This window comes from Passer montanus, unplaced genomic scaffold, assembly GCF_014805655.1.
Source record: "Passer montanus isolate IOZ18808 unplaced genomic scaffold, ASM1480565v1 scaffold72, whole genome shotgun sequence".
NCBI lineage: Eukaryota > Metazoa > Chordata > Aves > Passeriformes > Passeridae > Passer > Passer montanus.
The window spans coordinates 344,830-360,993 of record NW_024372370.1 but is presented as its reverse complement, the minus strand read 5'-3'; the positions used below and the strand labels follow the sequence as shown (position 1 = coordinate 360,993).

General features: G+C 45.1%; 1 protein-coding gene across 3 annotated transcripts in view; it reads right to left on the bottom strand.

The window, feature by feature from the left end:
- FGF14 (fibroblast growth factor 14) overlaps nucleotides 1-3,182 on the bottom strand; it is a 383,227-nt gene extending 380,045 nt beyond the window's left edge. For 2 of the 3 annotated variants that reach the window (XM_039730467.1, XM_039730469.1), the window contains exon 1: nucleotides 2,519-3,182. In XM_039730467.1, the coding sequence (XP_039586401.1) occupies nucleotides 2,519-2,726 (208 nt within the window). In that variant the 5' untranslated portion in view covers nucleotides 2,727-3,182. The remainder of the gene's footprint in view (nucleotides 1-2,518) is intronic. The other variant, XM_039730475.1, reaches the window with a different exon arrangement.
- Nucleotides 3,183-16,164: the final 12,982 nt, after the last annotated feature.

Here is a 16,164-nt window from a genome sequence, read left to right as displayed (position 1 = left end):
AGTGGAGATGATCTGCCGTCAGAGCAACAGCGCCTGTGACCGAGCTACCAGCTAATCCGGCCAAGCGGATTATTAGCCTCCTCAGACAGATAGCCGCAGTTCAGCGCTCCCGGAACGGAGTGCCAGGACGGGGCGTGCGGCTCGGCCGGGCTCGGCGTCCCGGCTGCTCTGACGGGATCAAGTCGGAGCGGAGCGGAGCAGCGCAGACTGTGCGGGCGGGCAGCGAGCGGCAGCACCGCCAGGGCCCCACTCCGCGCCCCCTGCCCGCTCCCCCCCGCCCACCTCGCTTCTTAGACGTGTTCCCCCCACTCCTTCAGAAGAGGGGGTCAGCCCTCCTCGGGCTAATGCGGCCCTTCGCAGGCAGGGTGGCGGCGGGGGTAGTGCCGCTCCAAATCCACTCGTCCCATATGCAGAGGGAGTAGCTAAGTGCGGCAAAGTCCCCGGGGAGGTGGAAAGCTGTGCCGCGGTTGCCTGGCACTCCGAGGGAGACAACTCGGCTTCGGGGGCCGATATCTTGACAGCCTGGCCTCCACACGGAAAGGACACGAATCTTTAGGGGTAGACCAGAGTGTGTGTGTGTGTGTGTGGAAGGGCATACGACTCACCCCCCCGGTATGCAAACTGAAAGGCCTAGAAACCACCAGTCCTCTTCCCGCCCCTGCCGCCCCCCCTCCAAATCCCCTCCTCAGGAGCATCGCCTCTTGCCCAGAGCACCACGGCGCTGGAGCCGGCCGCCGCCCGGGGGCTGGGGAGCGGCGGCAGCGGGCAGGGCAGGCAGGGCCACGCCGCCGCTCTGCTCTCTCCCGGCGGTCGCGGCCCCTGCGTGCGCGGCCCGGGCAGGCGGAGAGGGGCATCCCCAGGGGCTGCGAGAAGGTGGTCGGCCGTCCTGACCCCGTCTGGCCCATCCCGCCCGGGGGTGCACACGGGCAGTAGGAAGTGGCCCCCGGCCACTGGCTGCAGTGCTAAGGGACGAGTGAAGCGAAGGGCATTTTGCGGGAGGCTGAGCGCAGCCTCCGGCGGGGCATTTCAGCCTCTTTGGTATGCTAAGTGGCTGGTTTTCACTGCTGCGGCAGCGGCGGGGGGGAAAGGGGCGAGACGAGCTGGCAAACGGAAGCCGGGGGCGGGGAAGGGTAAATCCGCCGAGGTGCCCACCTCGACTCTGCACCGGACCTGAGCTGAGCAAAGCAGCAGCCGGCAGCCCGGCCGCCTTTAAGGAGAGGGGTGCGGGCTGCTAGGGCTGCTGCTTGTTGATGTTGGGGTGTCAGGCAACGAGAGCCTATGATCTACTACACTGCAGTGCCAGCGCCAGGAGCCTCCTGCTCGGGAGCTGCCACTGCAGGGCAGCCGGCACACACACACCAGCGCAGCCCTCCCCTCGCAGCCCGGGCTCCGGCGGCTCTCGCCTCCCCAGGCACGCAAGTGCTTGCAGACAACCTGCCGGCCGGGGTGAGCGAGCAAGGCGGCGTGGGGCACCAGAGGCCGGCGGGAAGGGCCGGTATTTCCCCAGAAAAGCTCCCGGCTCCCCCTCCCGCCGAGCATCCCTTCTCGCCCACCTTGCTCGCCAAGCCGCGGGCTTGGCCCACGGGCGCCCCGAGCAAGAGGGATGCAACAGCAGCAGCGTGACCCCCAGGGACCAGGCGGCCCAGAGCACCTGCATTTGCATTTCTTATGTAATGTACCGCAAGTTTCCCCCTCGGAGCCGGGCTGAACCGAAGCGCATGATCCCGGCTGCCAGGCAGACATAGAGACGGACGCAGAGACACCGGTGTGTGGCACAGAGGGGTCATCCCGGCAGCGAGAGGCGGAGGAGCGGCACAGCCAACCCGGCGGTGCTGCTGCTGCCACTCGGCATAGCTGGCCGAGTTGCCGTCTGGGCACAAGCCCCAAGAAAGTGTCCATCCCCTTTCCTCGCCACCCTCTACCCTCCTGGCCTTGAGTGCCGAGGGTGAGTGATAACTCAGGGGAGCCCCCAGGCCGCGGCAGGGGGTGTCTAGCTTGACTTCAGAAAGCCGAGCGAGGCGGTGGGTGGGTGTGTGTGCGTGTGGGGTGACATACTGCAAGCTATTCAGAAAGTGCTGTGCAGGACCCGCGCCCCGGCACACTCACCCACCGCAGGCAGGGCCGGCTAACACCAGCACAGGAGAGCCAGTCTCCTCTTCCCAAAACTGACTGGGGGGGCTCCCGCGGTCGGGAGTGGGGGGCTCCACCGCCTTCCCCACAAGAAAGGTACTGATGTAAAAGTTTCCTCCTTGGAAATAGCACATAGGAACTAGGAGATGCCTAGTTGGGCTGGGCGAGGGTCGCCTTTGATTTTATTTTTTTACCCCTTTTCGGTGGTGACAGGGGCTGAAGCTAATACAAGCCGCTCCTTGCTTATTCATACACGTATGGACATGCATGTCCGTGCTGGCCTCGATATATCCCCCCTTCTCCCCTCAGCAGGATTGCGGATCTACCTCGGCGAGCAACAGACAGGGCAGCATTAAAGAAAAACAACGCATTGCAATGGATAGCTTACCAGTTGGGTTCTTGTTTTTCTTAAGACTCTTGCCACAAAGACACTGCAGCATATGCGATCCTTTGCTGAAAATGTTCCAAAGAAACCACATTGATTTGGGCGAAAAGCAATCCAGCAGCTTATACACCCTGAGAAAGAAGAGATCCTTGCGGTTGCATAATAATAAATTGAGATCAGTTCTCCTGAAGAGGGGCACCAGTTTTATCATAGAAAAAGCGATTATATTCCGATCTTCTCCCAGTTTTTTTTCCTCACGTGGTATATTTCTTTGAGACTTTTCAGCGGATGCTTTTTTTTCAGCCAGGCTGAACGGTTGTTCCCCCTAGACCAACAGTGGATTATAACCAAAAGCGTGGAGAGCAAATATAAGGAATCCCTTTTTTCAGCGTGAAGCCAAACGAAAAGTAAGGTAGTGAAATCCCAGCCGAGGCCAAAACCTCATCGGAGACACCGGCAAAACGCGAAAGAAAGATCCCCAGAGAGAAAACCATAGCCTGGTACTTGACTGCTAGGAGGATGGGTGGATCTGCAGAACAAAAGCCACGGCAGGATCCATCCTACTGAACGACTGCCATTGTGCAGCCCCGCGGCGGGAGAGCGCACCGCCAGCACCCGGCGAAGCCCGGCTGAGGCGCAGAGAGCGCTGCCGGCCGCGGGCGCGGAGATCGCCGTCACGTAGCCACGTGCGGCCCGGCCCGGCCCGGCACCGCCCGCGGGCAGCACGGGTGGGCTGCCCCGGGGCCGGCCGCCGAGCGCGCAGACCTGTGCCCCTCACCCGGAGTGCCCTGGCCCCCGAAACCTGTCCCTCCCCCGAGTGTGGGTCTTGCCCGTCTCGGCCGTGCCGTGTCTCAGTGGTCAGGAATGACCAACGCAGTCGCGAACTGAATAAATCAGCCCGAGATGGGTGTTTTTTGCGGCAACCTGCTGGCATCAGACCTAGAGAGCGTTCTGGTGAGATTTGGGGGTTGCCCCAGCAGAGGCAAGCACCGTATGTCTCATGGTGTGATGATGCCATGAGCGGGGAGTCCTGGGCCGGGACTGGGGTTCCCGAGTACCACAAATCCCCAGAGAGGCAGTGCTAACACGAAGCACCTGCTGCACAGCCGAGTTGACAACACGGCCATGGGCATTCGGACCGGCTCCTGAGCAGCGCCAGTCCCTGCTCTCCCCAGGCCCACTCGGGGAGCGCTGCCCTGTCACCAGCCCTCCACAGGGCTGCACCGGCCGAGCCCAGAGCGGTTGCACCCACGCGTGGCAGTAGGGGCACTGGAAGAGCTGGAAGTGATGCCCGTGTTCTTCCTCTCCCCTTTAGAAGCTCTGTCGACTGTTTGGATACTGGAAGATGTTGGGAGATAGGACAGAGATCACGAGCAGATGAGGGAAAATACTATGAGGTAGTAAAAAAGGAGCTGCTGAAAAGTGGGTGGAAGGAGAAAGCAGGTGGGAGAACACAGGGCAGTGAACAGCTCCCTCTCCCTTTCCTTTACCCTCTCCCTCTTCCTCTCCTCCATCTCCCTCTCTCCTTCATTGCCAAAGTAATCTATATCTTCACTATCATCTTTTCTTTAAAGAAACGTTTGCTCTTTGACCATTCTTTTTTTTTTCCAGAATACAAACTGAAAGTTCCAGGACACTGTTTTCATATATGGAATCTCTAATAATATTCACATTCCTTCAGACATGGTCAGATATTGGCGTTTTTTCCTGAACCCATGGAAGTTTTCATTGCTCAAGGAAGTGTAAGACTAAAATACAAAAAATGCAGAAGTTTGTGTGTGTGCTTTTTCTGCCTTGCCAGGATCTGTTGCTTATTGACACTGAGAAATGCTTCTAGTAAACATTTGGTCGGCGCACCAGAAAAACCCACCAGGAAAGAAAACTTTTTTGATAGTTTTAATTTCAGTAAGATTCTGGATTTATACATATAGATGAGATGCTTGGTTACTAGATCCTCATGTGCATTATATTTAAGTGTCATTACTGTATTTTACAAAGATGAAGAATTACACATAGCAATGAGGTGCTATATTGTAGAGAAGTAGCCCATGGAGTTTGCAGAACTTTGGAGAGTTCCTACCTCTGAGCACCCAAGTTTTTAGAAATAAAAAGAAGCAAAGCTTGATAGATTAAATGTAAGAAAAATTAGAGTGATGCAAAGGTCGCAGAGGTGATACTGCTTTGTACAAAGAAGTGGCTTGGTCTCTTGTTCTGTCACCTTGGCTGTGCTGCCTGTTGAGCTGATGCACTGTCCTGCTGGCATGCGGATGTTCCACAGGCTGCCGGGAAGACAAGCTGGCTCAGCCACCTAGCAGCCAGCTGGCTGGGAGTTCACAACAGCCCTTGTGCTATTCATGGTAGCTCATATGTCACAACTCTCCACAAACATAAAACTGATCTAGAGTATTCCCAAAATATCTGAGGTCTGCGTCTGTCTTCTCTTGACCTCGGGAGCCAACAATATGTAGCCGGGCACAGCCTGTGATCTGTAGAAAACAAAAGGTTATTTACCAGCTTCCCACCCAAGTAATTGGTATATATGTCCCTCAGGCTAGCATGTAACTGCCTGCTTTCTAAAAGAGAGTAAAACTTCTCTGTAGCATCTCATCATTGTTCAGCTGTCAGGAACTGTGGCTATGGAACCCAAGGGGGCTGGTTCTGATGGTGGTAACATGATTTAAGGTTTATGAGAATTATACACAAGCAGAAATTTCCTATCTTAATTGAGACAACAAATACACACCTTGCGTGTCTGATAACTTAATGCCCTTGAAAAGGTCCCCAGAGCATGGCAGGCCTGCAAAAGCACGAATTTATTCAGGATTCCTCTTTATGTAAAGTCAAAGTCATGGAAAGATTAGCCTTTTGAAAAAAGAGTTGACCTAATGTGAAAAAAAGCTGAAAAAAACCTCCACCAAAAAAAACCACAAACCAAGAGAACTTCAACATCTAGAGCCATCTGAGATGTCCTAGTATATTTTGCAAATTCAGGCATGGAAGATCTGATTCTGATCTATGGGAGACCAAGGCCCTTATGGAGCTGCAGGTGGAGACCCTGCAGTGCATCCTAGAGAATCTCAAAAGGACAGTGATTGCTACCTATGGGTGAGCTATTTTATGGAGCTTCTAAATCCTTATTGATTGCATGAGGGCTTAGATACTCAGCTCATACACAGACACACACACAGTTCAGCTTAGGCTTCTTGCCCACAAGCTGTACCCCAAACTAAATGTTTGTACCTGTAGATTCTTGATATCCCTTGGAGACAGCTAGTTCTGAACACCTTCATCTCTCCCTCTTCTATGCCAGGGGCAGTGTCTGGAGGAGAAAGGGAGAATGAAACTGTCATATTTTATAATAGAGTTTTTTGACTATTCCACAGAGAAAACATCAGAAAGAAGTCCCCAAATACCAAGAGCAAGAGAGATAAAGGTACTGAGACTTTTTGGAAATGTCACCGTGTTCCTAGGGGAAAAGGGAATAAGGAGGGGTTGTCAGTCTCCCTTGATTCAGCATACAGGTGCACTTGCCCTGAGTGAATGAAGAGCATGAGTTTGAACAAATTTGGACATGCTGATTCACCAGTTCCAGCCCAGTACCAATTTCTGCAGAACTATAAGGATGACATTTCTTATCTGAGACAGGAAGAGAGAAAATGGGGAATAGACCATATTCTTACAAGGAAATGTTTGCCAAATCCATTGTTCCATGTATACAAAAAGAAGTTACCAAATATCAGGATTTTCCTGTTTTTCCACTGTGGTGAAAGAGCTGCAGGAAGTTCTTGTGGCAGCTCAGGTGAACAGTGCCCTAAACTGGTGATGCACTGGTGCCCTATAGAGGTGATGCCTGGTTGAGTAGCCTGGGTAAAGCTGAACATGCACGAAGGGCCTGGGATTATTTCCATTTACTAAAGGAAGTGGATATTTTCATGAGCATGAGTGCTGTGCTCAATTACCTGACTCTGTCCTACAGCTCATGACAGCTTGTGTGGGAAAGAATGAGCTAAGTGAATGGGAGAAAAAGCCTGGAGCTCCCTCAGTAGAGGCCAAAGGTCCCAATGTTCAGTAGGACCAATTGTGGAAGGACTACTGTTTCCATAGAGAATAGTAAGATTTTATGAGACATTAAATGGGTGGTGGATGGGATATGAGTATGATGTAGATCTAGTGATACATGAAATGGTCAAAAATCCAGATCAGAAGCCCTGGCCTCTTACCCTGTTTTGGACTGGAAGCTCCGTGAGAGGTTTTACAAGGAGGGGCCAAGTTTGCTTTACTGAGCAATTTGTTGGTTTTTACGTAGCAACGTGAAAAAGGAGTTTTATTCAAGGGTCAGGACTCTGGCATGCTGGGTCTGGTAAAACATAAAAACTGTGCCTAGACTAGATCTATTTTTGCAGGGGAGAATAAAAGACTTAAATTGGAAGTAGCAGCCGGATTGAGACAGCTCAGATATTGTCCCACATTACACAAAATGTAATCTATTCATTAGTCTGTAAAACACTTGAGCAATGTTCAAAGGAATGGAAATGCTCCTGCATGCCTTAACTGCATGAATATATTCCCTACCAAATGTAAGGTCCAGTGGCCATAAACATGTATCTGCCCACTTGGATGTGTACCAGCCCTGCTTCCCCCAAGGGAGAGGCTAAATGCAGGTGACCTGGCAGTCAGCAAAAGGGGTAGTGTATGATGCCATGTAAGTTTGCATGTAGGATTTGTCTTCAGGAAGCCCATTAAAATTCCTCCCATCCAACATGAAGCAAACTTGCCCAAGCAGGTTGTGGTAGCTGTACTTGCCTCTGTCTAACCTGCAGCACTCACATGGCAGTGACTGCCTTTAGGGCACTGGGCAGGGGCTAGAAAGTGGTGAGGGATTTGCTGATTGAGCTTTTCAGCCTGCAGACGTGTCTTGGCTGTGCTGCTGGGGTTGTTTTGATACCAGCTCCAAATGGCTTTAGCACAGAGGCTCCTCAACAGACCAAAACTTTGAGAGCAGAGCCCTGGCTACTCCATTATATACAAGCAGCTGTAGAGGCCTCTGGTTATGCCAGGGCAGCATCACTGTTTAGATTGCAAGGCTAATTCCTCAGTGTTTTTCTCTGTGGAAACACGAATCTGTCATTGCAGAGATCATAAACCGTAGGAAATCTGAGATCGTTGTGGTCATTCAAATAAAATACAGCTATGGATAATAGAGCAGAAGGAATTAATTTTTAAACAAACCTGGTCGAGGCACTGCTTTCAAAGGCAGATTGAGCCTCTTTTCCTTCAATAACAGGAATTCCATAAAGTGCAGCAGCATGTAGTAGAGGGCAGAGGATAGTAATTTGAGAAATATAAAAACATTGAGGAAGCAGGTAGAGTTAAGATAAATATACTGCAAGAAATGTCACACAGACTTAAGGACAATGGCATTGACGAAGCAGTTAACTGTGGAACTAAGCAAATATTTCAGGTTTTAGGACAGAGGAAAGACTTAAAATAGCTTAGTCTAAGTTGTTTAGGTGCTACAATGGTCTGGTATCTGTAGTTGCTTGATTTAATTTCAGATATGTGTAATTGCTATGAAGACTGACTAGTGAAACTTTTACAGTTCCTAAAGGGCAAAGTATTTCTGTTACAGCTCTGTGGCCAAATTAAAAATGGTGTCAGTGAAGGACAGCAAAATGCTTTAAGTGGTTAAGTGGAATAAAATAATTCTACTTCAGCAGAGTTTTTGTGTCTCAATTTATTGTATTTGAAATATGTGAAGAAATCAAACTGTTTGCGAAAGAAGAGGATACTACAGTGGTTTTTTTCACTGACCTGAGCAGAAGAAGCAACAAATTCTCTGAAAGATCCTTAGAACAGGTACACAGTACGCACTGATGAAGAACATAAGGATAGCATGATACCTTTATCTTCATGATCCAACTAGGAAGTATAAAGTATATGCCAATCTGAATGAGAGTGTTATTGGTACAGAAAGCAGAGACACGGTTCCTGTAGAGATAGAGAGAAGTACAGTGGTGACAAGCTTGAATACATTTGCAGATTGTTTGCCTTGGCACCATTTAGTAGGGCACCCTAACGATTCCTGCAGAGGTAGAGAGAAGTACAGTGGTGACAAGCTTGAACACATTTGCAGATTGTTTGTCTTTGCCTTGGCACCATTTAGTAGGACACCCTGAGGGAGCAGCTGTGCCAATTAAAGCGGTGGGCATGAAAGGTGGTGTGGTGGGCTGCCAGGCTATTTAAACAAAGTGTGGTGAAGTGTAAAGACAATGCAGCACTCTGTCTATGGGAATAGGTCACCAAAGAACAGAAAAAATCTGTTTGCCATCAAAGCAGACTAGGGGAATTCGCAAACATCTACCTGCTGGACACAGAGGACTTTTTTCCTGAAGTGTTTTAATCTGCAGTGTTTTCTTAGCAACACATACTCTCTGAAACAATAATCATCATCCACGAGAGGAAATCAGAGTCCCCTAAAGGAATAGAATCCAAACCATTCATAATCTTAATCAAGTACCTGTGTCTTTCTTTAGAACAAATTATTTTCCAGGCTTGACTTGATTATGCAGTGCATCAAACTCAGCCAGTGATATCAAACTGTCATAAGATAAAGAGTACCCTTCAAATAGATACATAAGAAATAGCTGGAGAGAGAAGTCAACTCACCTATAGAGTTGCCTGACATAGAAAATGATCTTGATCTCACTGAAAAATTAGAGACAAGAGATAAGAGGGGAAATCCTACCTGAGTATCTTCTACTGATTATGCAGAGCACTGAATCCAGCCTACCTGCAAAATTAACCTGTGGCCAAAGTTATAGAGCTGGAAGTAAGGGGCTCTCTTCAGAATAAAGAGAGTGATAATCCAATTTCTATGACCTGTAATTGCCATAACCTGTAACAACAGCCCAGTATAGCAAAGCACACATGGGCCAGGTATTGACTGGAGCTTTTTCTTTCTTCTGTGTTATGTATATGTCTGATGTCATGACATGAAAATTTGTGAATTGCCCAGGTAAATAAGACCAAAAATCCCACAAAGCAGATAAAAGAATTCAAGAGCTTAGTAAGCAGAGACAGTGTCAAGAGCTGTCATTTGGATTTTTTTCAGTGAGAACTCTCTACATGCCAGATTTTTATCGCTAATCATTTCCAGAGCTGAAGTGATCAAGAGGAATAAAGACACTTATTCTCTTTTTTCCTTTTTTTTTTTTTTTTCCTTGACCATAAAAGGATCCAAGGCTTACCCAAGACAGAACTAATTCAGATTTAGCTTGAGTACTTTGACAGGCAATTTTGCTGTACCACTGAAACACAACGGAGATTTGGAAATCTCTCCCCACAGCCAATCCACTTTTGCATTTTCTTCCTGCATAAATAAAGAAAACTCTTTTCTTGGTAAAGACCACAACAGGAAAACTATCCATTCTTTGGCTCCAAAGCTGTGCTTTCTACTGTGTAATTTTTCTATACGTTATAGTTTTGAGAGCATGTTAACATATGATCATTGTTAGGGACAGTTCTAATGAGAGTTGGAGTTTTTTAACATCTAGGAATGCATTTATTCTACAATAGTTGTATAAAGAGATTATTCAAGACTGAAAAAAAACTTTTATGCCTGATGGTAGTGATAGTGAGTGGATTTCAGCTCCCAGTTTAAAATACCTAAATGTAAGAGGTCTGCATGTATTTGCACATAATCTATATAAATCTATATATGAGATAGCGGTCTCTGTTCCCAAGGTAGTCAATGAGATTTCCTCAGAACAGTGAATGGATTGTCAAGAATTTAGAGTAGACTGTAGTTTAGTGTTTTTCTGCTCCCCTCAAAATAGACACCAGGTCTGCTTTGCACTGCATCAGCTGAAAACCACTATTGATTTCCCTGACCCTACTGACTAGCTTTCCATAATAGAGATTATGTTTAAAAAGCCTCAATCTGCAAGTTGAATCCAATCCTTTGTTACATGTAGATGATATGCCAGTGAACAGAGAAGGAAGACAAGCTGGGCTAATTTCAAAAATTATCATACTGGCAATCAAATGAATGAAATAATAGGCAGACAGACATCGACTCCTGAAAAATACCCTCCATGGGGACATGCTGGTTTCTGCACGTGCAAGTTAAACCACATCAGTTTCACTTTCTACTATGATCACCTCCCACATAAACAGCTTGATCTTCTGAGGTGCTGAGAATTCATACTTTCTGGAGCCAAGAAAAGCTGCAGCAGTACATCAAATCTGAAAATTGGGACATTTATGTAGATTGCTGTGTGGCAATGTTGATGTGAGTATCCAGCTTAAAAATGTTAGCACAGCTTCTTCAGTGAGAAGAGAAAGCAGGTCCTATGATTATTATTCCTTGTTCTTCTGGTCAACATTTTCCAGTTAGCATTTTTGCTTTTCTCTAGTTGTTTGTTTTTATTGTTTTGGTTTTTTTCTCCTACAGATTCTGGCATTACAGTCTGTTGATTGATTTCAGTGATGGTCCCCCTTTGACACTTGTCATTTCCAGATCTTTTCTCAATACTGTTACTGTTGAAGTTAGAGATTTGCACCACACAGAATTCAAGTCCCCTCTTGCATTTCTCCCTGTGCTATCACATGCAAAGAGAGTTGTAAATGATTGGGTAAGACCAGATCTTGTATTCATCATTATGATACATTTATTCTTTATTTATGCTTAGGTATAAGTGGCTACAGAAGTGGTGTAAATTGGTGACCACTGACTAATGGAAAGCAAGGTTTTTCCAGAGGCATTTGCTATCCTGATTTACAGTCAGTCATTCTCACTTGCCTCTCTAGTGCATGAAAAGTTTTAATCTGGAATGAATTCACTCTAACATTTTCTTTTCTGCAAGTACAAAGTAGCACGGTATATCTATTGACGAAAATTATGTCTCAAGTCCTTTTCTTTTTTTTGGCAATACATATTTTATGGAAAAAGAAAACGGTCTAGAATGGATTTAATTTTGCTATTCCAAAATTTAAAAAAAAATAAAACCTCCAATAAAAATGATGAAGGCAAAATAAACCAAATCTTACCTTAGAATGGAATGTGCAAAATAAAACACACATAACTTCTTTCTTCGTGTCTTTCTCTTCATGTCAGTATTTAGTATATGTTTGTGCTGAGAAAGCTGTTAATCTAGAACATCTTTCTAAATATCTTTTTTTTCCCCCCCCAAAAAAAAAAAATCCTTTGAGTTATTAACGTATTTTTCGTATTTTTTCCCAACCATATTATTAGTTTCAGGTCTGATCTGGGCAAGTCACCAGCTTTTCACCTCCATTAACATTTTTTGGTTTGTTTTTTTTTGAGTAGCTGCTTGTACTGCACAAGTTTGCACAGAAATCACCAAAAATTCACTTAAAAGCTTTACTTTGTACTTGGAGCATGGGCCTTAGAGGTAAGAGTCTACTCTTTAATAAATTAAAACACATAGTGATGTACTTTTGTACTGCAAATGAATGAGAACATATTGTAAATAATAAATTACAGGAGAGACTGACAATGTATCTACTGCACCTCTTAGATCTTGCATTTATGTTACACTAAATGACTACGCTGTGCCTTGTATCACAGAACCATAGGAAAAGGTACCTCAAAATCAGGTTTGATAAAATGTGAGCATTGTTGGAAAACAAAGCCCAAGTTTATTTCCCATATGCATCCTTAATAATCTGGAATCACTGTCAAATCACTGGAGTTGTTATTCCTTATTAGGGATACAAGTTAAGAGCAGAAGATGGCTAAGAATAATGGTCTTATCATCCTCTGTACAGACATCTGAGCCATTCTGCTACCGTCTTTTAAAGGAAAAAAATGTACTGCTCAGTGGCAGCGGTTCATTGACTTTCATTTAAAAGATAAAGCAACAAAGCATTAAAAAACAGAATTAAAGCCATTTGCTTAACCCCATTTATGCATCTGAAGTCACATCTAGACCAGCAAAATCAAGAAACACAGAAATCAGCTTAACCAATAATAAAATATGTTCAGATGTTGCAGCAGCTGCAAAAATTCTGCTATTAGTTCTTCCACAAAGGCTCATTTTCACATTGAATGGTGGCAAGATAAGGCTAGTATAAGTCATTTAAGAGTGAATAGATTACTGATTATATTTATTAATCCCACCTTCAACACATATAAGGTTTCAATGGAGTTCTAGAAAGAATCCAATTTAAGTGACAGATGGCAAGGATGAAAATACTGATGTGGAAAACCAGGCAAAGCAGAAAATAGTTGTGCTTTTTAATAAATAACCTAGGGTTCCGGTTTTTGGGGTTTTTTAAAATATATATATGTATGTATTCCTTGTGCATTCTGAATCCCATCTCAGGACTGCCTGAATCTGGCAAGAAAGAACATTTTCCAGACTTTCCAGTCAGCAGAGGTGGTAGCTGGGGAAGCATCTTCTGAGAAAAAGACCATAGGAAGTCATAGACTTGCCTAGATATCTAGACATCTAGGATCTTACTATCCGTGGAATACATTGGAATGACACAGAGGAAAGTGAATAGTCAGCACAGGTTGATTCAATAGTTTCCTACTCTGGTTTTTACTCATCTCTCTTTACACCACTGACAAACTCTCATGGAGTCATAGAACAATGTAGAAAGCGCTACATATATGGGAAAATTTGAGTTTGCTTCATTTACAAATATCTTCATAAACCTTTTATTAGAAAGAAATGAAATTGAATTAGGACTAATGAGAGACGAGACCAAGGACAAAAAACCAGGCAGAGTCCTGCTGCAGTGTGCCCAGATCTGGTATAGGCATATTGCCATTTGAAAATGGAAGGAGTTTAGTTTAGGAATGAGGGCCCTTCTTAAAACATGCTTTGTAAGGAAGCAAGAAGAAGAAATATGGTTTGATAAAAAAATGTTTAGGTCATCCTTGATCTAAGCATAGAAAGAACCCATAATATCTCTTTGGATTTCATTTGAAAGTCACAGGAAGTTAAAAACTATTAGACAACTGAAAACATGTTAGACCTGAAAGCCTTTAACCTTTAACTAAACCTTAAACTAAAATAACTACTGAAATTATAATTTATTGTTTTTTTCACTATTTCGGCAGCAAATCTAAGTGTCATTGTGTTATTTCCAAGTTAGCTGCCACGAGGAATCATAAAATTTTAAGACTTCATGGCTTTTTTGAGGTAAGCCTATTTATCAGGCATCAACTGACAAATAGGGCTAAAATATGGAGAGAAGATGAAAAACAGAACAAAACTTTCTCCCTCCAGCCACACTCAGTTCTAAATGCACTGCTTTTTGTTGTCCATCAACAGGAGTAAAAGATAACGTTCCACACAGCATTAAAAAAGGACACCATCAGCCTAGCTTTAATAAATTAAATCAAAATCTAATAAAGCTACTTTCTCAAAAGGGCACCTGCCTCTGAGATCATTTCCTCTATATTCTTTCTCATTATTTAAACTAATTTTATCTAATTTAATTTTTTTATTACTTCTCCATTGTCTGCTGCTGTGAGACCATTTCTTCCCCATACACAGCTGCAAGCAGCTTGCAAAGATTCGTCTCAGGATGCCTGCAAGTGGGACCAAAATTTCAGGGCCCCTTTATGCACCCTCCTGTTCATTGTTTCTCCTCTTCCTTAACTTCAAGCTGAATGACTGAATGAGGCAATATTGGAAAAGCACATGGAAAGCATTGGAAAAGCACGCCAAAAATGCACTTGGACACACGGCATTCCCATCTTGACTCTCACCTCACATCCCTGTACTCAATAGCTCAACCTCAGGCATGGTTTTGCTCAACATGATAATTAGTTGGATCCCATACAAAGATCTACTTCAATTACCTTGTTCTTTGCAAAATCTAAGTTAATTTTTAGAGGTGTTTAATTTTTTAATCAGAGCTATCCCAAGAATGCACTAAGCATCTTATTCCCAGACCTATATAATTCAGAACCTAGCACACCAGATCAAGTATTTAATTATCCATGGCAGCTTGGCAGTTCTTCTGTGTGCTCCCCTTATGTGCTTTAGGGAGGCAGAAAAGGAAAGCCCCTCCTCACAAAGTGATGTCTCAGAACAGACAGTGTGATACTGTCTGTTCCTTCTTCTTTCTCAGGGCCTCACAAAGTCTGACCATGCACTTCTGAGACAGGGAGCAGCTTCTTAGATAAACATTCCTTACCCTAGCATCTGCAGGGATTCAGATGAGAGAAATAGTACTACTCACCAGCTGCTACATGGACCTACACATTTTCTGAACACTCAGAAAACATTTACAGATTAACTGATTTTAGTAAATAATATTTTCCTACTATCATCTTGCTAAGCTCTGCAACTTAAAGCTCAGATGATTTAAATTTGAGCAGCCATATTTAGAATGTCTAGGTTTTCATCCTAGAGGAATCATGACTATTGAATTCTCATTTATCTTTCATTAAACTAGGGCTTGACTCTGACCACTCACACTCACTTCATACGCAAAGAAAAAAATTGGAAATAATCTCTCTCCAACTGAACAGTTCTGGAGCACAGGCTGCATTTTCTGAAAGTGGTGTTTCAAAGAACATAGGCAGCTCTCTGCAGAAAGCTGGACAGTGCCACTTGTGGTAGCAGTGCTTATCTCCAGATCTAACCTCATCAAAAAAGCTAAATAACATTTTGGCATAATTTCCTAGTATTATTTCCTATTCCATGTAAAGGGTTTTCTGTCATAGCCATAAAAAGTAAAGGCTTTGGAAAATAGTGGTACCAACCCTGCAGTGGTACCAAGCATGATTCAGATTGCCACATTTCCTAATTCCCACCCCTTCACAGTGTTTCTCTGTTCCTTGCTGCCTGATGGTGACCAGCTAGCCCAAGCAGGCTGCACCACTCACCCTCGCCTCTCTCCTGAGACAGCTGACATCATTTGTGTGCACAGGTGCAATTAAGCCACTGAGCGGGTCAGTCTGAGTAACTCACAGTGCTGACCCTCCCACAACACTCAGCTTCCCATTTATCCTCCTGGGAGGGAAGCCAGATTTCATGGGCTTTTCTTGTTCTCACACCTCTTCTTTGTTGTTTCTGTTGTCTTCGCATCTGGTCTGGAGTCTTGGGGTTCGCAGCCATTTCTCTTTTCTGCCTAACTTTCTGTTCAGTTTTCATTTCTAAGGAAGGGAACATTGTTTTATAATTGATCTGTTCCTCATTTTGTATCCTGGAAAACGGACACACCTTTTCTTTGTACAGTGCCTCCTGACTTGAAAGTGTGAACTTAATCTGCTTCCAGCATAGCAACACCAGGAGTGCCATTGGCCACAGATCTGTTCTCAATGCTAATTTAGTTACTCTTGTGCTTTAACCACCAAAACCAAGACAGTTCATAGAATCACAGAATAACAGAAAGAACTGAGTTGGAAGGCACCCACCAGGGTCATCAAGTTCAGCTCCTGGCTCTGCACAGCACCATCCTCAAGAGTCACAAAATGTGCCCAAATGTGTCCGAAGGCTTCTTGAACTCCATCAGGTTGGTGCTGTAACCGCTTCCCCGGGGAGACTGTTCCAGTGCCCAACCACCCTCTGGATAAAGAACTTTTTCTAATATCCAACCTAAACTTTCCCTGATGTAAGTTCAGGCCATTTTCTCAGGCTGCTGTCACTGGTCATCACAGAGAAGAG